Source organism: Carcharhinus amblyrhynchos, chromosome 23 (assembly GCF_965287045.1).
Source record: "Carcharhinus amblyrhynchos chromosome 23, sCarAmb.v2.hapA, whole genome shotgun sequence".
NCBI classification, from domain to species: Eukaryota; Metazoa; Chordata; class Chondrichthyes; order Carcharhiniformes; family Carcharhinidae; genus Carcharhinus; species Carcharhinus amblyrhynchos.
In genome coordinates this window covers 44,620,420-44,647,094 of record NC_137346.1, presented here as the reverse complement: position 1 = coordinate 44,647,094, position 26,675 = coordinate 44,620,420, and the positions used below count along the sequence as shown (strand labels likewise).

At 45.5% G+C, this 26,675-nt stretch overlaps 1 protein-coding gene across 1 annotated transcript; it reads right to left on the bottom strand.

Moving 5' to 3' along the window:
* Positions 1–24,937, bottom strand: LOC145357224 (aurora kinase C-like). The gene is made up of 8 exons (XM_080210378.1): positions 24,739–24,937; positions 23,017–23,152; positions 11,953–12,010; positions 10,831–11,019; positions 10,149–10,287; positions 2,983–3,131; positions 1,325–1,499; positions 1–1,084 (listed from the first exon to the last, which is right to left on the bottom strand). The coding sequence occupies exons 1-8, from the start codon at positions 24,787–24,789 to the stop codon at positions 893–895; spliced, it is 1,089 nt and encodes a 362-aa protein (XP_080066504.1). The 5' UTR covers positions 24,790–24,937; the 3' UTR covers positions 1–892.
* Positions 24,938–26,675: the final 1,738 nt, after the last annotated feature.

Here is a 26,675-nt window from a genome sequence, read left to right as displayed (position 1 = left end):
TTAAGTTTCAGGGTATTTTTATTTGTAAATAAAACCAGCAGAAAATACACCATATTTTAATGGTCATGTCTGTTTTTCAGGAGGAAGTGCCACATGCACCATTGACTCAATTTCACAATGTTTTCTTATAAGCGTGTGAAATTTATATAACTGGTGGCAAAAAAATTATTTTGCAAACAGTTGAGCTGTCAGTTCCTTTGAAGCAGCAGTGGCAGTCCTGAGGGTTTAAATACATGTTCTATCTCCACTAGAGGCTTCAGAAACTGACAGTGTAAATGGTATAAGAATTATTCAAAGATCAAGATTGAAACACTGATAGGGAGAACATGATTAATATTAAAGTACTCATTACAATCAATGGCCAAAACAAATGTTAAAATCCACTGAATTTGAAATGACCAAATAATGTCTTTTCAACAATATAGAAATGTTGCTCAAGGTTTCCACCTTCCACTTTAGGACAAACACAAGAATGCCAAATTTTAAACAATTGCAATTTATACTGTAGAGAAAATGACTGTTGGCAAATTGCCTCTGATTAGCCTCTGTGGCAACATGTCAGCCACAGTCAACATGCCAATCAACCAGCAGTCTCATGCCGTACGAATTATTGCTCTTTGAAATTTGGCATTCTTGCATCTGTCCTGATGAGTGCAAGATAAAAAGCTTCAGCACTATTCAAGACCTAGATTACCAAATGACTAAATCTTTTCTATAAAAATCTGACTATCAGTACTAAATTCTGGGAGACTTCCAACACTACGGTAACACAGAGCACAGCAGGGAGGATCAGGGATGGAAGAATAAGAAAATGGAGTATAAAATACAAAGTATTTACAGATAGTGACTACAAATTACAGGGCTTGGATACAATGCGTCAAATCGCCAGAGTTTAGCGAGGTGGGCCTTCATTCTCACTGCTGCCTGCACATTCTGGTGGAAGGAGCCTCCGGGCATTGGATTTCACCCATGGATGTTCCATCACACCCTTGAGAGGAAGTCTCAGTGCTGGATTATGTCGCAGCAATTGGCGGATTAAAGTCTTGGCACCCTCAGACATGCTAGCTGGAAAATGGATGTCAACCTGAAAAATTGATAATCTGGATTTTGATTCTGTTTGAGAAATAGTCAAAGATGCAATAATATCAAGTTTGTAAAAAGTTGATTCAAAGACAATTCTAAATTAGGCTTACTGATGACAAGCAGATTTCACCACAATTTAGACCAGTGTTTTCAAGAGTGAGTACCAAATGTATTACTGGACACAGGCCAGGGTTAAATTAAAAACTTTAAATCACAACTCCACCTATATATAGCTGCTCACCTTACAGATCTTCCTATATGTCTCCTGGTGAGACGATGATTCGAATGGAGGGTGTCCTACCAAGAACTCGTAGCACAGAATTCCCAGGCACCACAAGTCTACTTTTTCATCATGTAAGCGCCCTTCCACCATCTCTGGAGGCAGGTAATCTAAAGTGCCACACAAAGTCTTTCTTCTGCAAAGGATTTGATATATAAAAAACTTATATAAAACAGATAAAACTTAAAATGCCTGGAAGAAGCTCACCAATCACCCACCCCAATATTGCTACTAGTAAAACTCAATGTCTGATTCACTGAAGTACAGCAATGTACATGTTCTAAACCACAGGTGGGAACTATAAGCAAAAAACTGGTTTTCTTACACCTGCCATATCACTCTCAGGTTATACCTCACGCTGAGCAAAGAAAGCCTCAGATGTATTCACAATAGCAGATCAAAGTATGTATGTTTCGAAATCTCCATCCACACCTGGCTTACTCCAGAAAACAAGCAAGAGTGAAATCAAAGGCAGAAAAGAGGCTTTGGAAAGCAGGGAAGGGAAATGATGTGGCATAAAGGTTGAGGGAGTTCCAGATGGTGAATATATAACAGTTCAAATGCCAGTAGGGCAGAGAACAGATAGATGTGTGTCCTCAGACCGCACACATCAGATCCAGGAACATTGTTTAAAGAAACATTTGGATACAGGACACTAGCAGAGCTTGACAGGCAGAAAAACAACAGGAAAGCAAAATAGTTAAAAGATGTGGCAGCATCAGCAGAGAGAAAAGAACAGAATTAATGTTCAGGTTTCCCAGTTTGGATCAAAGGCCAAAGACCTGAAAAGTTAATTCTGTTTTTCCCTGCACTTGCTGCCAGACCTGGTGAATATTTCCAGTGTTACTTGTGTTACAGGAAAAGTAGCAATGCAGATTGGTGTACTGGAGAATCTGGGCTGCTGTGATTTGGTAAATAATAATTTGTGGAGCAGGCAGGCAGTCATATACTTGAGTCACTGAATGAAAGTTTGAATTAGGATTAGGGAAAGGTGGAGTTAGAGGAGATATTTGAAGTGGATGTCAGTGATGTTAGGTGACAAGTCAGGCGTAGGATAGGAACTCCGCTCAGAAATAGGGCACCAAAGATTTGTATCCACATCACAATGGAGATTTTACTGTGAACCAGAGGTGATGATCCCAGTCTGACCAACGTTAATCGAGCAGAAAGTACAACATGTTGATCCCCCTGTCTGGCACTGAATTAGGCTCACTGATCTATTGTCCATTGTAAGCTACTTTCAAATTCCAATGAGCAACATACGAAAGACTGGCTAATTCCCAATTGTAGGATTAGATCTGAATTTTGTACACTCTTCAATTGGTATTTTTCCAAAAAAAATTATAAATTCCAACCCCATTTGCTTGAATCTCATTCAGCGTTCTCTCTCATTTTGATTTGCTGTGCCTGGCCTATGTTGCATTGTGTCGTTCCTTTACGATTGTCAAATTGTGACCATCACAAAAGTAAATGGCTTGGGCAAGGTGTTTGCTCCTTCCACAATATATTCCTGATCACTGTGCACTTTAGTGGAAACAATCTTCTAGATCAGGCACCAAAGTGACAGGTTTTCTGGTACTTGTGCAGATAGGTCATTGCAATTGATGATTGTTACAAACCTTGATGACGGAGCATGAACAGACCATCCAAAGTCAGCTATTTTCAGCTCCCCGCGCAGGCCCAGCAGCAAGTTCTCTGGTTTGATGTCTCTGTGAATCACCTTCTTTAAATGACAATAATGCAGTGCGTCTGCCAGCTCTAACATGTACTGCAATATTCAAATCACAAAAACATCTTCAGTATCAGTTTCTACTCTTAATCCAAATTAAATACATTTTAAGTGGTCATGTTAGGAACACCATCAGAACCAGTGTCAAATACAGCCATCTTTTGGAAAGTCATTTATACAAGGTGGGATAGAGTGTCATAGAAACCCTACAGTGCAGAAGGAGGTCATTTGTGTCTGCACCAATAACAATTCCACCCATGCTCTATCCCGTAATCCCACCTATTTGTCCCGCTAATCCCTCTAACCTATGCACCGCGGGACACCAAGGGCAAGTTAACATGGCTAATCCACCTAACCTGCACATCTTTGGACTGTGGGAGGAAACCTAGTGAATCTCCTGTGCAGCATTAAAGAAAAACTAATGGATTTCAGTCAGAAGTAGTGTACGAGAAGCCTGAGGCAGATACAGTCATAGAAATCAATCACAGAAACCCTACAGTACAGAAGGTGGCCATTCGGCCCATCGAGTCTGCATCCCAGGTTCCATCCCCATAACACCGCTAATAGGATCACCGAAACCCTACAGTGCAGAAAGAGGCCATTTAACCCATCGAGTCTGCATCGACCACAATTCCACCCAGGCCCTACTCCCATAACCCTACATGTTCACCCGCTAATCCCTCTAACCTACGCATAGCCAATCAACCTAACGCACACATCTTTGGACTGTGGGTGGGAGGAAACCAGAGCACCCAGAGGAAACCCATTCAGACACAAGGAGAATGTGCAGATTCCATACAGACACGGACCTGAGTCGGGAACCGAACCCAGGCCCCTGGAGCTGTGAAGCAGCAGTGTTAATCACTGAGCTACTGTACCACCCAAATCCCTCTAACCTACACATCCTGGGACACTAAGGGTCAACTTAGCATGGCCAATACACCTAACCCACATATTTTTGGACTGTGGGGGGAAACTGGAGCACCCAGAGAAAACCCACGCAAACATGGGGAGAACGTGCAAACTCCACACAGACATTGACCCAAGCTGGGAATTGACCCCAGGCCCCTGGAGCTGTGAGATAGCAGTGCTAACCACTGTACCACCTTGCCGCCCCCCCGTACCCATGGATAATGCATGGCAGTCTGAGGAATCTGGTCTGGCAATCAGAAGTCATCTTACAGTTAAACTTCACTGATCTAACAAGCCAGATAAACTTCATTATATTTTAGTCACAATTAGCACTCCATTCATTTCAAAGCAGATTTATAAGTTAACCTTTCTCCATACTATTTAGATTTCTAAATAGGCATAAAAAAAACTATACCCTGGAGGTGTATGATAAGGTGCTGCACCAACAGTTAATTCACAAGGTTAGATCACATGGGGTTAGGGATAATTTATTAGCTTGGATTGGTGATTGTCTTCTGCCACCTTGATGTGGAGATGCCAGGGTTAACAACAACAACGAACAAAAACAGCCCAGGAAACAGGCCCTTCAGCCCAACGAGCCTGTGCTGCCACCTCAACACTACCAGTCCCCCCCTCCACCCATGACCGTTATGTATTGTTTTATGGCAATCCACATTGAGGGAAACTAATTTAGGGACAATTTATTACTTCCAATCAGCCTAATAGCACATCTTTGGAGTGTGGGAGGAAACCGGAGCACCCGGAGAAAACCCACGCAAGCACGGGGAGAATGCGCAAACTCCCACAGACACCAGCCCAAATCCATGTGTCTGCACAGCAATCAGTGATAGTCACTGAGCTGTCGTCTTGCCCAGCATCTGGTCCGGTTTAAGCGTACACTAACGACACGAAGCACTAGGCCAATCTCGAACAATCAAGAGCAGCCCTTGTACGACCCATCGCGTGTATGCCCCTTGATGGGCAACAAGGCGGACCGACTTAAAACCTGTGAATGAAAGGAGAAAAAACATTATCATACCATATCCATTTATCTTACCAGGGATGCCCCAATGCTAATGAACCTTATTTAAAACAATCTCCTATATCCACCCATCTCCAACCCACTCGTGCTTGTCTAAGTTACTCTTAAACAACTCCAGCCTGCTTGCCTCCACCACCTTACTTGGCAGAGCATTCCATACTGAATAAACTAGGCTTGTACTCGTTAGAGTTTAGAAGAATGAGGGGAGATCTCATTGAGACGTATAAGATGATGAATGGGATGGATAGGATAGAGGTGGAAAGACTCTTCCCGCTCAAAAAAGACAGTAGGACTAGGGGGCACAGCCTCAAGATAAAGGGGGGGCAGTTCAGAACGGAGTTGAGGAGGAACTTCTTCACTCAAAGGGTGGTGAATCTCTGGAATTCTCTGCCCGTTGAAGTGGTGGAGGCTGCCTCGCTAAATATTTTTAAGAAGCGGGTTGATGGGTTTTTGATAAGAGAGGGGATTAAGGGTTATGGGGAGAGGGCGGGAAAGTGGAACTGAGCCACGACAGATCAGCCATGATCTTATTGAATGGCGGGGCAGGCTCGAAGGGCCAGATGGCCTACTCCTGCTCCTATTTCTTATGTTCTTATACCCCCACTACCCTCTGTGTGAAAAACCTCCCTCTAATATCTGTGTTATACCTCTCCCCCCTCACCTTAAGCCCATGGCCCCTCGTACTGTGTGTCTCTAACATAGAGTAAACTGTGGTAAGCTATTTCCTATCTATACCCTTCATAATCTTATATACCTCTATTAGATCCCCGCTCAGTCGCCGTCTTTCAAGGGAAAACAGCCCCAATTTGTTCAATCTTTCCTCATAACCCAGTCCTTCCATACCAGGCAACATCCTGGTAAATCTCCTCTGCACTCTCTCCAGAGTCTCCACGTCCTTCCGGTAGTAAGGCGACCAGAACTGGACGCAGTACTCTTAAATGCGGCCTAACCAACGTTCTATACAACTGCAACATTAGACTCCAGCTCTTATATTCTATACCCCTTCCTATAAAGGCTAACATACCATAGGCTTTTTTCACAACCTTCTCCACTTGTACTGCCACCTTCAAAGACTTGTGCACTTGCACCCCTAGGTCTCGCTGCGATTCTATACTCCTTATGGGCTTACCCTTTATCATATAACTCCCCGCTACCTTTTTCTGGCCAAAATGCACCACCTCACATTTATCTGGATTAAACTCCATTTGCCATATATCTGCCCAATATACCAGCCTATCAATATCACGTTGTATTGCCAGACACTGCTCCTCACTGCCTGCCAATCCAAACTGCAGCAGGCGACGGTGCAGAGGGACCTCGGGGTCCTTGTGCATGAGTCGCAAAAACCCAGCTTGCAGGTGCAGCAGGTGGTCAGGAAGGCGAATGGGATGCTGGCCTTCATAGCGAGGGGGATTGAATATAAAAGTAGGGAGGTCTTGCTGCAGCTGTATAGGGCATTGGTGAGGCCGCAGCTGGAGTACTGTGTGCAGTTTTGGGCGCCGCACCTGCGCAAGGATATTTTGGCCCTGGAGGGAGTGCAGAGGAGGTTTACTAGGCTGATACCGGAGTTGAGGGGATTGAGCTATGAGGAGAGGCTGAATAAACTAGGCTTGTACTCGTTAGAGTTTAGAAGAATGAGGGGAGATCTCATTGAGACGTATAAGATGATGAATGGGATGGATAGGATAGAGGTGGAGAGACTCTTCCCGCTCAAAAAAGACAGTAGGACTAGGGGGCACAGCCTCAAGATAAAGGGGAGGCGGTTTAGAACGGAGTTGAGGAGGAACTTCTTCACTCAAAGGGTGGTGAATCTCTGGAATTCTCTGCCCGTTGAAGTGGTGGAGGCTGCCTCGCTAAATATTTTTAAGAAGCGGGTTGATGGGTTCTTGATAAGAGAGGGGATTAAGGGTTATGGGGAGAGGGCGGGAAAGTGGAACTGAGCCACAACAGATCAGCCATGATCTTATTGAATGGCGGGGCAGGCTCGAAGGGCTAGATGGCCTACTCCTGCTCCTATTTCTTATGTTCTTATGTTCATCAGCAAATTTGCTGATCACACCACTTACTCCCTCTTCCAAGTCATTTATACACACTACAAAGAGAAGAGGTCCTAGTACTGAGCCCTGCGGCACACCACTAGTGACAGACCTCCAGCTAGAAAAGGACCCCTCCGCTACTACTCTCTGTCTCCTCTTTGCAAGCCAGTTCTCAACCCATCTAGATACCTGGCCTTGTATCCCATGAGCCTTCATCTTTTCTACCAACCTACCATGCGGGACTTTGTCAATTGCCTTACTGAAATCCATATAGATTGGCTGGACTGGGGTAAGCACAGTAAGAAGTCTCACAACACCAGGTTAAAGTCCAACAGGTTTATTTGATAGCTTATGCTACCAATCCAGTCGGGATAAACGGACTTTTTTTTTGATGGCAAGTAACTAACTAGTTGGGTGCTACAGGGTTCGGTCCTTGGGCCCCAGCTATTTATAATCTATATTAATGACTTGATTTGGCTCTATAGTCAAATTTGCAGATGATACAAATAGGCGGGACAGTAAGTTTCAATGAGGAAATAAGAACCTTACAAATGAATATAGATAAGAGGGTGCTCCAAAATGTGGAAGATGGAGTTTAACATGGGTAAATTTGAAGCCATGCATTTTGGTCACAAAGATGGGTAGATGACTGATCTAAATGGGGAGAGACTTTGGGATGCTCCGGTGCAGAGGAATCTGGGTGTCCTTGTTCACAAGTCAGAGAGAACTATCACACAAGTATAGCAGATAATAAAGCAAATGGAATGTTGACATTTATCGCTAAAGGAATAGAATATAATGATAAGGAAGTATTGTTGCAACCATACAAGGCGCTGGTGAGGTGGCACCTGGAGTATTGTGCATCGTTTTGGTCTGTGTATCCGAGGAAAGGTGTAGTGGCATTCGAGGCAGTTCAGAGGAGGTTCACCAGATTGATTCCAGAGATGGGGGATTTGTCATAAGAAAAGAGATTGAACAGTTTAGGCCTATAGTCTCTGGAATTTAGAAGAAATGAGGGGAGATCAAATTGAGGTATACAAGATGATAAAAGGTGTGGATAAAGTAGACGTGGAGCAGATGCTTCCACTGGTGGGGCATTCTAGGATGAGAGGTCATAGTCTTAGACGAATGGGTTCATGAAGGGAAGGTCACATTTGACTAATTTGATAGAATTCTTTGAGAACATTACATGTGTACTGGACAATGGGGAAACTGTGGATGTGGAGTATCTGGATTTCCAGAAAGCATTTGACAAGATGCCGCACCAAAGACTGCTACATAAGATAAAGGTGCACGGTGTTACGGGTAATGTATTAGCATGGATAGAGAATTGGTTAACTAACAGAAAGCAAAGAGCGGGGGTAAATGGGCGTTTTTCTGGTTAGCAAAAAGTGACTAGTAGTGTGCCTCAGGGATCAGTTTTGGGACTGCAATTGTTTACATAGATGATTTAGACTTGGGGACCAAGTGTAGTCAAAATTCAGATGACACTAAGATGAACGGCACAGTAAAGCGTGTAGAGGATGCTGAAAGTCTGCAAAGGATATTGATAGTCTAAGTGAATGGGCGAGGGTCTGGCACATGGAGTACAATGTTGGTAAATGTGAGGTCATCCATTTTGGTAGGAATGACAGAAAAATGGACTATTATTTAAATGGTAAAAAATTGCAGCATGCTGCTGTGCAGAGGTACCTGGATATCTTTGTGCAAAAGCCACAAGAAATTGGTTTGCAGGTGCAGCAGGTAATTAAGAAGGCAAATGCAATTTTGTCCTTTATTGCTAGAGGAATGAAGTTTAAAAACAGCAAAGTTATATTGCAGGTATATAAGGTGCTGGTGAAGCCACACCTGGAGCACTGTGTAGTTTTGGTCTCCTTACTTGAGAAAGGATACACTGGCACTGGAGGGGGTGCAGAGGAGATTCATTAAGTTGATTCCAGAGTTGAGAGGGTTGGCTTATGAGGAGAGACTGAGTAGACTGGGACTATACTCATTGAAATTCAGAACAATGAGGGGTGATCGTATAGAAACATAAGATTATGAAGGGGATAGATAAGATAGAAGCAGAGAAGTGGCAGGTGAAACTAGAACTAGGGGGCATAACCTCAAAATAAGGGGAAGCAGATTTAGGACTGAGTTGAGGAGGAACATCTTCATCCAAAGGGTTGTGAATCTGTGGAATTCCTTATCCGGTGAAGCAGTTGAGGTTAGCTCATTGAATGATTTTAAGGCAAGGATAGATAAATTTTTGAACGTAAAGGAATTAGACGTTACGGTGAACGGGCAGGTAAGTGGAGCTGAGTCCATGAAAAGATCAACCATGATCTTATTGAATAGCGGAGCAGACTCAATGGGCCAGATAGCCTACTCCTGCTCCTTGTTCTCATAAAGGGTAGCAAATTTGAAAAAGAGTTGAAGAGAAACTACTCCCAAAGGGTTGTGAATCTGGAATTCGCTACCCCAAAGCGCGGTGAATGCTGGTACAGTGATTAAATTTGAGAAGTTAGACAGATTTTTAATTGGTAATGGGTTGAAAGGTTATGAGAGAAGGCAGGAAAGTGGGGATGAGAAGCATATCAGCCATGATCGAATGGCAGTGCGGACTCGAGGGTCGAATGGCCTACTTCTGCTCTTCCATTTTATGAATTTATGAACTAAATCTCAGTCAATTCAGCAGTTCAACAGGCCTAGTTCCATATTCAATCCCTAAATACAGCATTGCCACTCTCACACATCTTTGGAACACCCATGCACACATGAGATATTGATCTCTGGCCGATGGCTGCAGTACGAGACTGGGCCCGGGCAAGCAACTTGCAATTTCCATTAGCAGTTCTTCGCATGCCAAGTTTACAACCCCAAACCTGTTGCTGCAGTTAGATACTTCACTAGGAAATGTTAGAAGACAGTCACCTTATTCCCTCCCAGGAACTGAATAAGATGTCATTAGTGGAAGTTAGAGGTGCAAAGCACAAGGTGACAGGATAGAACTAACAATAACCATTACAGTTATGCATCACTTTACAGTTGGCAATGAATGTACATCATTTATTGATCTTTACTCACAGTGGCACTCTGCTGCTCAGTGAAGCATCCACGTTTCTGCAACTCTTTGTACAGCTCTCCTCGAGGGGCATATTCTAACATGAGATAAATTCTTGTCCGATCAAAGAAGTAGTTGTAAAGCCTCAAGATATTTGGATGCCTGAAATTTAAACAGCAGCGCATCATGAATGTTGTTAGCAATGACCAACCAGAAACCATCGGTTGTGGAATCATTTGTCCTCAAATCATTTTTCAGCAAGAACTGTGGATCAAATTCCATTGAGATTGTGAAACAATCTAACTTGTGAAGTTCTAACTTCTAAGTCTAACTTGTGAACCTAACTTGTGAAGTTCACAAGTGGATTTGAGTGAAAGCATTTTTGCAAACTGACTTTAGGGGAGAGAGGGTTTACATCTTGGAAATGAAACACTCACTTTTATAGAAAAGAAACAAATCATTATCCCAGCCTTATGATTTTTCCACTCATGCCACTGCAGATAAATGAGATTATAGACAGTTAAGTAAGTTGCAAATTCTTGCATGGCCAGGAACAGAAACCAGTATACAGAGATAAAAGACACAAGTTTGAAGTCAAGAATGAATCCCTCAAAGGCTACAGCACTTGAACAATAAGATGTGAAAATAATTTCCCCAATGGCCTAGAGGTGTGCGGGGACAAATTAAAAATAAACACTGACTTACTTGAGATGAGACTGAATTTCAATCTCTCTTCGGAGTTGATGCTCAACATTCTCTCTCTCAAGGTGGGACTTGAAGAGCACTTTTAGTGCCAGGATAAACTTTGTATCCCGTTCACGAGCCAGGTACACATTTCCAAATTTGCCTTTTCCAAGAGGGCGACCAATGTCAAAGTTATCAATGGACCAGTTTCTGATTTCAAAAACAACATTCATTTAGTGAGTGCAAATGTAATATTCAAAACTGTTTCAGAAAGTTAAGGAGCAAGAGTTGAAGGGACAGAAAAACCAAATCAAAGATTCAAACTAGGGACACAGCACATTTTTCTGTATTGAGGATTTTTTCTGTATTGAGGATTTTTCCCGTGCGCAGACAGATGAGATATTTTGACTTGATAACTACCAAGATTTATTGGTGCATAACATGCATTTGTACAGACAGATAATGGTGGCATTTCTTATGCTATGAATCTTGATCTATAGGGATGTCTGCATCTTTCAACTGTCACCACATTCTGACTGAAGCCACAGAACAAGGGCTTTGACCACCCGCAACATTGTAAGCTGGTTTCAAACTGGTCATATGGCTAGTAACTGGCTCAGGAGGAAGATAAACTAACCAGCGCCCCATTCATTTAGATCCACCTGCCACACAATGCCCAATCTTGGAGCTGGCCAGAAACACGAACTTTACACAGTTCCATTTTTAAAAGCTTTGTACAGACAAGTCAAAGTAGAAGGACCAACTTAAGCAACATTTTGTGTTAACTGGTCTCTGCAGTTTTGGCCGAGAAAGACTGGACTGGGACTGGGCTGCTATTCAATAGCTATTTGCTATTCAAAACACCCTCTGCTGGATAAATATAGTACAACTCCTAAAGTTTTGGTTAATGTATGAAATACACTACATCGTATGATGTATTATAGGAAGTACATGCTATCTGCAACAGATTGCAGCTTGTGTGATTAGGGTATCCCAAAACGAGTAACAGCCAATTCTTTACTTTTTGATCTGAAGTGACTCTTATTCGGTAGGCAAAGGCAACTAGCGAACGGGAAGCGATTAATTACAGCTCACACAAATAAACAACAGAATTTACACAGTGAAGAAATAAAAGATACTTACTTAACCAGCTGCTGTCTTTCTGGTTCTGTCACTGCTCTTTCAACTCCAGATCCCAAAGCTACAGGAAAGATTGAAACCACACAATCTTATTTTCTATTGGACTCTGGTGTAAAAGGACATTGACAATCTATATGTGGACAACCAATGGCACAATAATTTCAGTTTTCAAAAGTTAAGGCTCCAACCGTAAAAATATCCCTGACGGTGTGGACAGAGCAGATCCCCTAATACAGAACAGGAAATAAGGGGTCTGACATGACTGGCAACAGGGTAAACAAAATGTCTAATGTTCACAGCCCACCTGGAAGTGCCATGCAACATGGTATGGAATTGAGCAGAATGAGACTCCATTGTACATTGCATGGCTGGTATTACCTGCCAAGCCCAAAGGGGTCTTACTATCATGGAATGATGCAGCACTGGAAGCCAGTCATGCCTTTACCTGCTCTTGGGAAGAGTTATCCAATTAGTCCCATGTTCCTGTTCATCTCCCACAACCCTGGAAGTTTTTTTTCTCTTCAAATATCTCATTTCCTTTTGAAAGTATTACTGAATCTATCAAAAGCAGTGCTATCCAGATCACAACATTGTTTACCATCTGTTCTGGAAATAGTTTTATGCTACTGAATCTATCAAAACCAACCTTCACTTTGAACATATTAATTAAATCTTCCTTTGACCTGTTCCCTCCAAGAATAAACCCAGTTTCCAGTCTCTCCACAAAACTATTGTTCCTTTTCTCTGGTATCAGAGTAACAACATGAATTCTTGCCAAGGATTCATGTGTTGTCTCAAATGCAGTAAAAATGACAAGCTGGCAACAACTCTTAGCCAGCTTGTGCCAATCTACATCCACAAAATACAGCTCATAGCATCAGTTGGTGTCAAGGTGACTCCATTGTCTGGTTGCCTAGAGAGAGAACATTTGCATGATAAAGTGAGACTGATTTGTTGCATTACTGCGCAGTTGGAACAATCTCATGGAACTAGGTCAAACACGGCCAAGAAAACTTCCTGCTGATCATCATGTACTGCATCCCCTCAGCTGACGAATCCATACTTTCACATTTTGAACACCACTTGGAGGAAGGTGCAGAATGTACGCTGGGAGGGAAATTTCAATGTCCATCACTAAGAGAGGCTCAGCACGACCACTGACCGAGCTGGCCGAGGCCTGAAGGCCATAGCTCTAGACTGGAACTGTGGCACGTGGTGAGGAATCCTTCAAGAGGGAAAGAAAAAACCTAATTTCATGTACCTATCGCAGATTCATCTATGCATGACAGTGTCAGTAGGAGTGACCACTTTATAGTTCTTGTGGGTACAAAGTTCCACTGTCACTCAAAGATACCCTTGTTCGTGTTGTGTGGCACTACCACCATGCTAAATGGGACAGACTTCGAACAGAGCTAGCAACTCATGACCAGGCAGCAGAATTATACTCAACCACAGTCTGTAAGTTAATGGCCTAGCATATCCCCCACGTCACCATTATTGACATGCCAGGGAATCAACTCTAGGTTAATACAAAAATGCAGAAGGGCATACCAGGAACGGACCCAGGAATACCAAAAAAATGAGGTGTCAACCTGGTGACACTACAACATATGACTACTTGTACGTTAAACAGCATAAATAACAAACAGACAGAGCTATACGGTCCCATAAGCAACAGGTCAGATCTAAGATCCTGCCGCATCAAGTTATAAATGGTGCTGGACAATTAAACAACTCACTGGAAGAAGAGGTTTCACAAATATCCCCATCCTCAATGATGGAGGAGCCCAATTCATCAGTACAAAAGATAAGGATGAAGCATTCACAACAATCTTCAGCTAAAAGTGCTGAGCAGGTGATCCATTTTGGCCTCCTCTGGAGGTTCCTAGTCTTACAGATGCCAGTTTTCAGCCAAATCGAATCACTCCTCGTGATATCAACAAATGGCTGAAGACACTGGATACTGTAAAGGCAATGGGCCCTGACAATATTCTGGCAATAGTACTAAAAACCTGTGCTCCAGGACTTGCCATGCCCCTAGCCAAGCTCTTCCACTACAGTTACAAAATTGACATAAGAACATAAGAAATAGGAGCAGGAGTAGGCCATCTAGCCCTTCAAACCTGTCCCGCCATTCAATAAGATCATGGCTGATCTGAAGTTCAACTTTCCCGCTTTCTCCCCATAACCCTTAATTCCCTTGTCTGTCAAAAACCTATCAACCCGTGACTTAAATATATTTAGCGAGGTAGCCTCCACCACTTCAACGGGCAGAGAATTCCAGAGATTCACCACCCCTTGAGTGAACAAGTTCCTCCTCAACTCTGATCTAAACTGCGCCCCCCCGCCCCCTTTATCTTGAGGCTGTGCCCTCTAGTCCTGCTATCCTTTCTGAGCGGGAAGAATCTCTCTACCTCTACCCTATCCATCCCTTTCATTATCTTATGCGTCTCTATGAGATCCCCCCTCATCCTTCTAGACTCCAATGAGTACAAACCCAGTCTATTTAGTCTCTCTTCATAGTCCAACCCCCTCGTCTCCGGTATCAGCCTAGTGAACCTCCCCAGCACTCCCTCCAAGGCCAAAATGTCCTTGCGCAAGTGCGGCGACCAAAACGGCACACAGTACTCCAGCTGCGGCCTCACCAGTGCCCTGTACAGTTGCAGCAAGACCTCCCTGCTTTTATATTCTATCCCCCTCGCTGTAAAGGCCAGCATTCCATTCGCCTTCTTGATAACCTGCTGCACCTGCAGACTGAGTTTTTGCGATTCGTGCACAAGGACCCCCAGGTCCCTCTGCACTGTAGCATGCTGCAGCTTTTCGCCCTTTAAATAGTAATCCCTCCTACTATTATTTTTGCCGAAGTGGATAACCTCACACTTGCTAACATTGTACTCAATTTGCCAGGTCCTTGCCCACTCGCTCAGCCTATCCAGATCCCTCTGCAGATTTTCCACACCCTCCACACAATTTGCTTTTCCACTCATCTTCGTGGCAATGTAGAGAATTGCCACTACAGCACAGATCCAACCTGGCCAATTACTGCCTCATCTGTCTACTATCGATCACCAGTAAAGTGATAGAAAGGTCATCGACAGTGATATCAAGCAGCACTTACTCAGCAATAACCTGCTTACTGATGTTCAGTTTGCATTCTGCCAGGGTCACTCAGATTCTGCCCTCATTACAGCTTTGATTCAAATATGGACAAAACAGTTCAAATCCAAAGGTGAGGTGAGAGTAACTGCCCTTGATATCAAGGGAGCATTTGACAAGAGCATGTCAGGCGTCCTGAATGATGAGCTGAGAAATATCAGCAAATGTGGCACTCTATTATAACAAGTTTTGGAAAGAGATGGAGTGGTGCCATAAGACTGGAGAACTGCAAATATTACACAAAAAAAATGCAAAACGTAAACTGGCCAGTCAGTTTAAAATCAGTGATGAGTAAGCTTTTAAAAATTAGAATTGAGGATTAAGGACTAAGACTGCAAGAAACCACAGAACACAGCCCAGTTTATCCCGCAAATCAGCCTACACTTCCCACCGCCTTGGTTAAGCAGTCAGCAGAATCAAGAACCTCATGCACTCTAGACATACGCTCTTCCACCCTTTTCTGTTGGGAAAAAGATACAAAAGTCTGAGAATACATGCCAACTGACTCAAGAATAGCTTCCCTGCTGCCATCAGACTTCTGAATGGCTGCACCATATATTAAGCGGATCTTTCTCTTCATCATATCTGTAACTTCATTCTATTCTACATCCTTTCCTTTTCCCTTATGTATTTCATGAATAGTATGAACTGCCTTTTTAGCATGTAAGAAACAATGCTTTTCACTGTATCCCAAAATATGTGACAATAATAAATCAAATAACTTGGACAAACGCAGGTTAATTAAACAAAGCCAGCACAGATTTGTTAAGGGAAAATCATGCACAACTAATTTGCTTGAACTTGTTGATAATACAAAGGATGGATTTTTTTTTAAAATTCATTCGTGTGACATGGGCGTCGTTGGCTGACTCACATTTATTGTCCATCCCTAGATGCCCTTGACATGGTGGTGAGCTGCCTTCTTGAATCGCTGCAGTCCATATTCTGTGGGTTGACTTACAATACTGTTAGGGAGTGAATTCCAGGATTTTGATCTAGCAACTGAACGAATGGCAATATATCTCCAAGTCAAGGTGGTGGAGTGGCTTGAAGGGGCACTTGCAGGTGTGGTGTTCCCATTTATCTGCCGCCCTTGTCCTTCTAGATGGAAGTGGTCATGGGTTTGGAAGGTGCTAAGGACCTTTGGTGAATTGCTGCAGTGCATCTTGTAGATAGTAGACACTGCTATTACTGAGCTTCGGTGGTGGAGGGATTGAATGTTTGGATGTGTGGTGCCAATTAAGCGGGCTGCTTTGTCCTGGGTGGTATCAAATTTCTTGAGTGTTGTTGGAGTTGCACCCATCCAGGCAAGCGAGGAGTATTCCATCACACTCCTGACTTGTGCCTTGTAAATAATGGATAGGCTCTGGGGAGTCAGGAAGTGAGTTACTCACCACAGTATTCCTAGCCTCTGACCTGCTCTTATAACCACTGTGTTTATGTGGGTCCTGGCGAATCGTATAACTAGGTCTGTAGATAGGGTTTTAAACTAAATAGTGGGGAGGGTTCAGGGGTATGGGGAATTACAAAATCAAAGGTAAAGAAGAGGGTATGAGTGCAGATTAATGACGAGGACATTCAACTAGTTAAAAGCGTCGAGGGCTCAGGAGAGGTTAGTAACATTTCCAGACCATGTAATAGGACAGAGAGTGTAGAAGGTGGCAGGAATCTAACCTCAGGCAGAGTAAAAAAGGTGACAAGCAAGAGAAGGGAGGTGGTCAACGCAGTGCAGGGAGATGGTCTGGGAAGGATAACCAGTTTGAGACAGGTAGGGACAGAGCGTGCAATCAAAAGAATGCACTAACAAATCAGTTCCAGATAAAGGCTAGCATAAGTTTCCCTGAATGCACATAGCATTCGAAACAAAGTGAATGAGTTGATGGCACAAATCAGTACAAATGGGTATGATCTAGTGGCCATTACAGAAATGTGGTTGCAGGGTGACCGGGACTGGGAACTGAATATCCAGGGGTATCAGACATTTCGGAAGGATAGACGGGAAGGAAAAGCAGGCAGGGTAGCCCTGTTAATTAAGAATAACATCAGGGCGGTAGTGAGAGACGATATAGGACCTAAGGAGCAAAATGGGGAATTGATGTGGACGGAGATAAGGGGAGAAAGTCACTGGTGGGTGTGGTCTATAGGCCCCCAAATAATAACTTTGAGGTGGGGCGGGCTATAAACAAGCAAATTATGGATGCATGCAAAAACGGAACGGCAATAATCATGGGGGATTTTAACCTGCATATTGATTGGTTGACTCAAGTCGGATGCAGTGGACTTGAGGAAGAGTTCTTAGAATGCTGTTGCGATAGTTTTGTCGAACAGTATGTTACTGAACCTACGAGGGAGCAAATTATCTTGGATCTGGTCCTGTGTAACAAGACAGGTAAAATTACAGATCTTCTTGTGAGGGATCCTCTTGGAATGAGTGATCACAACATGGTTGAATTTCTAATACAGATGGAGGGTGAGAAAGTAGGGTCCCAAACCAGTGTCCTCTGCTTGAGCAGAGGGGAGTATGATAGGATGAGGGCGGAATTGGCTAATGTAGACTAGGAGCGCAGACTAGTTGGTAGGACAGCTGAGGAACAGTGGAGGATTTTTAAGGAGATTTTTCTCAGTACTCAGCAAAAATATATTCCAGTGATAAAGAAGAAATGTAAGAAAAGGGATAACCAGCTGTGGATAACTAAGGAAATAAAGGAGAGTATTAAATTAAAAACCGAAGCGTACAGAGTGACCGAAACTAGTGGGGAATTAGAACATAAGAAATATGAAGATTGGGAAAGCTTTTAAAAAAAATGAAGAACTACTAAGAAAGTGATAAAGAAAGGAAAAATAGATTATGAAACTAAACTAGCACAAAATATAAAAACTCATAGTAAAAGTTTTTACAAATATATGAAAAGGAAAAGAGTGGCTAAAATAAACGTTGGACCCTTAGAAGATGCGAAGGGGGATTTAATAATGGGAAATGAGAAAATGGCCAAGGCCTTAAACAAGTTTTTTGTGTCAGTCTTCACAGTAGAGGACACAAATAGCTTACCAAAAATTGACGGTCATGGGACTGTAGGGGATGAGATCTTTGAAACGATTACTATTACTAAAGAGGTAGTGCTTGGTAGGCTAATGGGACTAATGGTAGACAAGTCCCTGGGCCTGGATGGAATGCATCGCAGGGTACTAAAAGAAATGGCAGAAGTAATAGCAGGTGCATTAGTTGTAATTTATCAAAATTTGCTGGACTCTGGGAAGGTGCCAGCTGATTGGAAAACAGCTAATGTGATGCCACTGTTTAAAAAAGGAGGCAGACAAAAGGCAGGAAACTACAGGCCAGTTAGCTTAACGTCCGTAGTTGGGAAAATGTTGGAATCCATCATTAAAGAAGAAATAGCAGGACACCTGGAAAAGAATGGTTCGATCAAGCAGACACAGCATGGATTCATGAAGGGAAAGTCGTGTTTGATGAATTTACTGGATTTTTATGAAGATGTAAAGAGTGCGGTTCACAGAGGGGAACCGGTGGGCGTGGTGTTTTTAGATTTCCAGAAGGCGTTCGATAAGGCGCCTCACAAAAGCTGCTGCAGAAGGTTAGGGTACACGGAGTTGGGGGTGAAGTGTTAGCGTGGATTGAGGATTGGCTATCTAACAGGAAGCAGAGAGTTGGAATAAATGGGCGCTTTTCTGGTTGGCAGTTGGTGACTAGTGGCGTGCCGCAGGGATCAGTGCTGGAGCCTCAACTGTTTACCATATACACAGATGATCTGGAGGAGGGGACCGAGTGAAGGGTAACAAAGTTTGCTGATGACACAAAGATGAGTGGGAAAGCGAATTGCGTGGAGGACGCGGAAAGTCTGCAGAGAGATTTGGATAGACTAAGTGAGTGGGCGAGGATCTGGCAGATGGAGGATAATGTTGGCACGTGAGGTTATCCACTTCGGAAGGATTAATAGTAAAATGGATTATTTAAATGGTGAAAAATTACAACATGCTATTGTGCAGAGGGATCTGAGGGTCCTTGTGCATGAATCGCAAAAACTCAGTTTGCAGGTGCAGCAGGTGATCAAGAAGACAAATGGAATGTTGGCCTTTATCGCGAAGGGGATAGAGTATAAAAGCACGGAGGTCTTGCTGCAACTGTACAGGGTACTGGTGAGGCCGTGATTGGAGTACCGTGTGCAATTTTGGTCCCCTTATTTGCGAAAGGATATATTGACCTTGGAGGGAGTGCAGAGAAAGTTCACCAGGTTGATACCAGAGATGAGCGGGTTAGCTTATGAGGAGAGATTGAATAGATTGGGCCTGTACTCATTGGAGTTTAGAAGGCTGAGGGGAGATCTTAGAGACATATAAGAGCATAAGAAATAGGAGCAGGAGTAGGCCATCTAGCTCTACGAGCCTGCTCCGCCATTCAATAAGATCATGGGTGATCTGAAGTAGATCAGTTCCACTTTCCCGCTTTCTCCCCATAACCCTCAATTCCCCTGTCTATCAGAAACCTATCTACCTGTGACTTAAATATATTCAGAGGTAGCCTCCACCACTTCAACGGGCAGAGAATTCCAGAGATTCCACCATCCTTTGAGTGAAGAAGTTCCTCCTCAACTCCGATCTAAACTGCACCCGCCCACCTTATCTTGAGGCTGTGCCCTCTAGTTCTGCTATCCTTTCTAAGTGGGAAGAATCTCTCTACCTCTACCCTATCCATCCCCTTTATTATCTTATACGTCTCAATAAGATCCCCCCTCTTCCTTCTAAACTCCAACGAGTACAGACCCAGTCTATTTAGTCTCTCTTCATAGTCCAACCCCCTCATCTCCAGTATCAGTCTAGTGAACCACCTCTGCACTCCCTCCAAGGCCAAAATATCCTTCTGCAAGTGCGGTGACCAAAACTGCACACAGTACTCCAGCTGCGGCCTCACCAGTACCCTGTACAGTTGCAGCAAGACCTCCCTACTTTTATATTCTATCCCTCTTGTAATAAAGGCCAACATTCCATTTGCCTTCTTGATAACCTGCTGCACCTGCAGGCTGGGTTTTTGCGACTCGTGCACAAGGACCCCCAGGTCCCTCTGCACTGTAGCATGCTGCAGCTTTTCGCCTTTTAAATAATAATCCCTCCTACTATTATTTCTGCCAAAGTGGATAACCTCACACTTGCTAACTTTATACTCCATTTGCCAGGTCCTTGCCCACTCGCACAGCCTATCCAGATCTCCCTGCAGACTTTCCACACCCTCCACGCAATTTGCCACCCTCCACGCAATATAGCCCCTTCATTATATAAGATAATGAAGGGGCTAGACAGGGTAGAGGCAGAGAGATTATTTCCACTTAGAAGGGAAGCAAGAACTTGAGGGCACAGCCTCAAAATAAGGGGGAGTCAGTTTAGAACAGAGTTGAGGAGGAACTTCTTCTCTCAGAGGGTAGTGAATCTTTGGAATTCTCTGCCCATTGAAGCAGTGGAGGCTACCTTGATAAATGTATTTAAGTCACAGTTAGATAGATTTCTGATCAATAAAGGGAATTAAGGGTTATGGGGAGCCAGCGGGTAAGTGGAACTGAACCATTATCACATCAGCCACGATCTTATTGAATGGCGTGGCAGGCTCGAGGGGCTAGATGGCCTACTCCTGCTCCTACTTCTTATGTTGTTATGTGGTAAGTCCAGTTGAGTTACTGGTCAATGATGACCCCAAGGATGTTGACAGTAGGGGGTTCAGTGATGGTAACACCATTGAATGTCAAGGGGCAGTGGTTAGTGGTGATGATCATTGCCTGGCATTTGTGTGACGCGAATGTTACTTGCCACTTGTCTGGATATTGTTCAGATCTTGTTGCATTTGAACATGCACTGCTTCAGTATCTGAGAATTCGCGAATGGTGCTGAACATTGCACAATCATGGGCGAACATCCCCACATCTGACCTTATGATGGAGGGAAGGTCATTGATGAAGCAGCTGAAGATTCTTGAGCCTAGGACACTACACTGAGGGACTCCTGCAGAGGTGTCCTGGAGCTGAGATGACTGACCCTCCTCAACCTGAGTGGATGTGTAATACATGGACTTCCTAAAGGCATTTGATCAAATGTCACACGACAGACTTGGGAGCAAAGTTAGAGCTCAGGGTATAAAAAAGATAATAGTAAATTGGTTTGATGACAAAGACTGGTTTTGAATCAATGGAGGAAGATTTATAATGGATTCCCCGCACAGGCTGGTGTTGGGACCTCTGCTTTTCCCGATATATAGTAATGGCCTAGACTTCTGTGTAGGTGTACAACTCCAAAATATGCAGATCATACGCACATCAACCTTCAATGGTTTGTATATATGGCACCATGGGGTTTTATCAAAGAGATATTGAGTGGGATCTTCCGGATGCGCTCTCCCCAAGGTCAGAAAATGCCACCTGAAGTCCATGGACCACCGTATCGTCCATTGAATCTTTACATTGCAGAAACCCATTCAGCTCATTGAGTCCGTACTGACAACAATCCCATCCAGGCTCCTATTCCCGTAACCCCACAAATTTACCACACTAATCCTGGACACTAGGGTCAATTTGGCATGGCCAATCAACCTAACCTGCATATCTTTGGACTGTGGGAGGAAACCAGAACAACCAGAGGAATCCCACGCAGACATGAGGGAGAATGTGCAAGCTCCATGCTCAGACAGTGATATGAGACCAAATTGAACCCATGTCCCTTGCGCTGTGAAGCAGCGTTGCTAACCACTGTGCCACCATATCCCACGTAGGGACAATTCCTGTGGCAGGTGGGGCAGTAAAATTCCACCCATAGAGTGCAAAAGCAGGGAAGCTCTTATAAATCTATATAAAACACAATCTCAGCCTCCAATTGAGTATTGCACCTTGTTCTGTGCGGCACATTTTAGAAAGGATGTGAAGGCCTTAGAGGATGCAGAAAAGATTCACGAGAATAGTTCTGGACGTTGTGAGTTTCTATTATGTAAAAGATTGGAGAAGACGGGACTGTTCTCGGAGATGGTTGACAGATTTAATAGATGTGTTCAAAATCATGAGGGATCTGGGCAGAGAGGATTGGGAAGAACTGTTCCCATTGATGGATGGAAAACAAGGAGACACTGGTTATTACTGGCAAAAGAGGCAACAGCAACATGAAGAAAATCTTTTTATGCAGCAAGTGGCTAGGATGTGCAATCCACTGCCTGAGAATGTGGTGGGAGGCAGATTTAATTGAGGCTTTTAAAAGTGAATTTGACAATTATTCCAAGGAGAAAGAAATGTGTTGGCTACGGAGAAAATCAGGAGAGTAGAAATAGTAAATTGCTCCTTCAGTAGGCGAGCATAGACACAAGAGGGCTGACTGGCCTCCTGTGCTGTAACCATACTATAATTTCAGAAAGATTTTCTGACCAGAGGTTACACTGATTGATCTATATCCCTTTCACTATAACTCTGGCAGCATGTTTTTGCCTTGGTAAAGACATATTCAATTAGTACAGCAGCCTCCACATGGCACAGTATTTATATTGATGGTCAGCCATGTGCTGCAAAGAAAACCAGAGCTTTTCATTGGTCTGTATCATATATCCTATAAAAGTAACGTTTATTAGTCACAAGCAAGGTTTACATTAACACTGCAATGAAGTCACTGTGAAATTTCTCTAGTCACTACACTTCGGCACCCAACCAGTATGTCTTTCGGACTGTGGGAGGAAACCCATGCAGACCTGGGGAGAACGTGCAAACTCCACGCAGACAGTAACCCAGCCTGGAAATTGAATCCGAGACTCTGGCACTGAGAGGCAGCAGTGCTAACCACTGTGCCACCCATATGTAAAAGTATTCCAACATCAGTAACCATGATCAGAGTAATTGATAGATTTGGTGAAGGCTGGTAAATCAGTTACAGTACCTGCTGTGTGTGGAACTGCAGTGGGAACTTTAGACATGGCTTTTGAGAAGATGGCAGTTGGTGACACTGGAATGGAGGATCCACTCAATTGTTTCTTCAGGCAAGGCTTTGGACTCAACCTATTCGGAGTTAATGGCTGTGGAAAAGGCAGGAAACTATTTAAGGAACATTCACCAACTCTACCAAAAACCACAACACACGGTTCTCCACCCATCATGCCCACACACTGTAACCCCGCCCCCCTTCCCATCTCATACCTCCCCCATACACACATTGTACCCCCATCCTCACTCCCCCACTCACCGTACCCCCTTCTCACACACACACCGTACCCCCCCACGCAAACACTGTGGTCCCTCCTCCACCATCATGCACACAGTGCCCCTTCCCCCACGCAAACACTGTGGTCCCTCCCCCCCACCATGCACACAGTGCCCCCTACCCCACGCAAACACTGTGGTCCCTCCCCCTCCCCCCACCATGCACACAGTGTCCCCTCCCCCCTGCAAACACTGTGGTCCCTCCCCCTCCCCCCACCATGCACACAGTGCCCCCTCCCCCACGCAAACACTGTAGTCCCTCCATCCCCCCACCACACACACTGTCCCCTCCCATGCACATGCACACAGTGCCCCTTCACACACACACACCCCTTCTCTCCCCCAATGTACCCCCCTTCACCCCTCCCGCACCCACTGTACACCGCCCCCCACCGTAGCCCGCTTCTCCCGTACCCCCTCACCCTCCCCACCGTGACCCCTTCTCCCATACCCCCTCACCCCACCCCCCTCTTTCGTGCCCCCCTTCTCCCGAGCGCCTCCTTTCTTCCGTGCTCTCCACCATGCCCCCATTCTCCCATGCCCCCCACCGTGACCCCTTCTCCCATACCCCCCACCATGCCCCCTTTCTCCCATGCCCCCCCTTCTCCCGTACCCCCTCACCCCACCCCCCGTGCCCCCTTTCTCCCGAGCACCTCCTTTCTCCCGTGCTCCCCACTGTGCCCCCTTTCTCCCGAGCACCCCCTTTCTCCCATGCCCCCCACCATATCCCCCTTTCTCCCGTGCCCCCCACCATGCCCCCTTTCTCCCGTGCCCCCCACTCTCCCATGCTCCCCTTTCTCTCATGTCCCCCTTCTCCCATACCCCCCACCGTGCCCCCTCTTTCTCCCATACCCCCTTTCTCCCATGCCCCCCACTGTGCCCCCTTTCTCCCATGCCCCCCCACCGTGCCCCCTTTCTCCCATGCCCCCCACCATGCCCCCTTTCTCCCATGCCCCCCACCATGCCCCCTTTCTCCCATGCCCCCCACCGTGCCCCCTTTCTCCCATGCCCCCTTTCTCCCATGCCCCCCAACGTGCCCCTTTCTCCCATGCCCCCCACCGTGCCCCCTTTCTCCCATGCCCCCCACCGTGCCCCCTTTCTCCCATGCCCCCCACCGTGCCCCCTTTCTCCCATGCCCCCCAACGTGCCCCCTTTCTCCCATGCCCCCCAACGTGCCCCCTTTCTCCCATGCCCCCCAACGTGCCCCCTTTCTCCCATGCCCCCCTTTCTCCCATGCCCCCCAACGTGCCCCCCTTTCTCCCATGCCCCCCAACGTGCCCCCTCTTTCTCCCATGCCCCCTTCCCACTCCAGATGTGCGCGCGCACACACACACACACTGTACCGCTCTAAACCCCTATATACCCCTCTCAGTCCTTCCCCCGGGGATTCTCTCTCTCGTACCTTCTTGCTACTCCCCAGCCGCTGCGGGTCCCAGTTTTCCTTCGTGTTCATTCCGGATCAGATTGCCAGGTCCCGCGGGGTTTCGGAGTGGGAGGTTGTAGTTCTGAGACCGGGTCAGGTTGTAGGGGTGGGGGTGAGTCTCTGAACCTCTGAGGGGGTAGGGACGAGTCTCTGTCCCTCTGAGGGGGGTAGGGGCGAGTCTCTGTCCCTCTGAGGGGGTAGGGGTGAGGCTATGTCCCTCTGAGGGTGTGGGGACGAAGCTCTGTCCCTCTGAGGGGGGGGTGGGTGTGAGTCTCTGTCCCTCAAACGGTTGCCGCTCGCGCTCTCAGTTCAAACTGCGGCAGCTGCCAGCTGACTGGCTGATCGGGAAAGCCAACAGCGCTCGGCGATTGGCTGAGTGTAAAAGCGGCTGCTGATTGGCTGAAGGGAAGGCCGCGCACCCGATTGGTGGAACAGACAGAACAGCTGATTGGATGAGAGGGTGCAGTGCGGTGTGTGATTGGTGAATGGATTGGCAAATCAGAAGGAGAGCGAGCGGAGAATGTTGGGAATGCTGAGGGAGAGGCGGTTCATCTTCGAGGTCCGTCACCGTGAAGGAGGGGGTGTTCATCTTCTCAGCTCCGTCAGCATCAGGCAGGGGGTGTTCATCTTTCCAGCTCCGTCAGCATCAGGCAGGGGGTGTTCATCTTCCCAGCTCCATCAGCATCAGGCAGGGGGTGAGGGTTGGGGGGAAGCACAGTTCATCTCCCAGCTCCATCAGCGGGGTGGGGAGGAGCGCTATGGCATGTTCACAGGGTTGCTATGGTGATGCCAGGCCTATGGTGGCGCTGAGCTGACCAGGACCGGGGTACAGTTGATTAGAATCATAGAATCCCTACCGTGCTGAAAGAGGCCATTAAGCCTGCACCAATCACACCCCCAGAATTTACCCTCCCTATCCCCTTGATACTAATTGGCATGGCCAATCAACCTAACCTGCACATACTTGGACTGTGGGAGGAAACTGGAGCACCTGGAAGAAACCCGTGCAGACGCAGGGAGAATGTGCAAACTCCACACAGACAGTGACCCGAGGCTGGAATTGTGCTGGGACCCTGGCACTGTAAAGCAGCAGTGCTAACCACTGTGCCACCCATTGATGTTTCTATTGCTGCCAGGAAAGGAAAGCACCCACAATTATTGCAAGAAGCTGAAGTGGCTGAAAATCTCCCCTCCAAAGAGTAGGGTTGCCAAGTGTGACTAAATGTATTCCTGGAGATTCCATCACTTGACTTGCCCTCACTCCCATCCCAGCAACACTCCAGCCATTAGTCAATTAGCACATCCCATCCTTGTGACACACTGCCTTCCAGCTAGTCTCCATATCTAAGAAAGGATATACTTGCCAAAGAAGGAATGCAGTGAAGGTTCATAGAACCCTACAGTGCAGAAACAGGCCCTTCGGCCCATGGAGTCTACACCGAACACAATCCCACCCAGGCCCTACCCCCATATCCCTACACATTTACCTGCTAATCCCTTTAACCTACACATCCCAGGACACTAAGGGGCAATTTTAGCATAGCCAATCAACCTTACCCGCGCATCTTTGGACTGTGGGAGGAAACCCACACAGACACGAGGAGAATGTGCAAACTCCACACAGACAGTGACCCGAGCCGGTATTCGAACCTAGGTCCCTGGAGTGTGAAGCAGCAGTGCCGCCCATTTTGGAAAACATTGATAAGTAATACCTTCATAATGCAGGATTTTTCATGTTTTTAACAGATGCTTGATATTTGAGTCAGTTAAAGAATCACAGAAGCACACATCAGGAGACATTGCATATCTGTGCCAGCCCTTTAAAGAGTTATCCAATTAACCCAACCCCCCTGCTTTTTCTCCACTATTTATCCATTTTCATTTTGAACACTGTTGAATCTGCTTCCAACTACCCT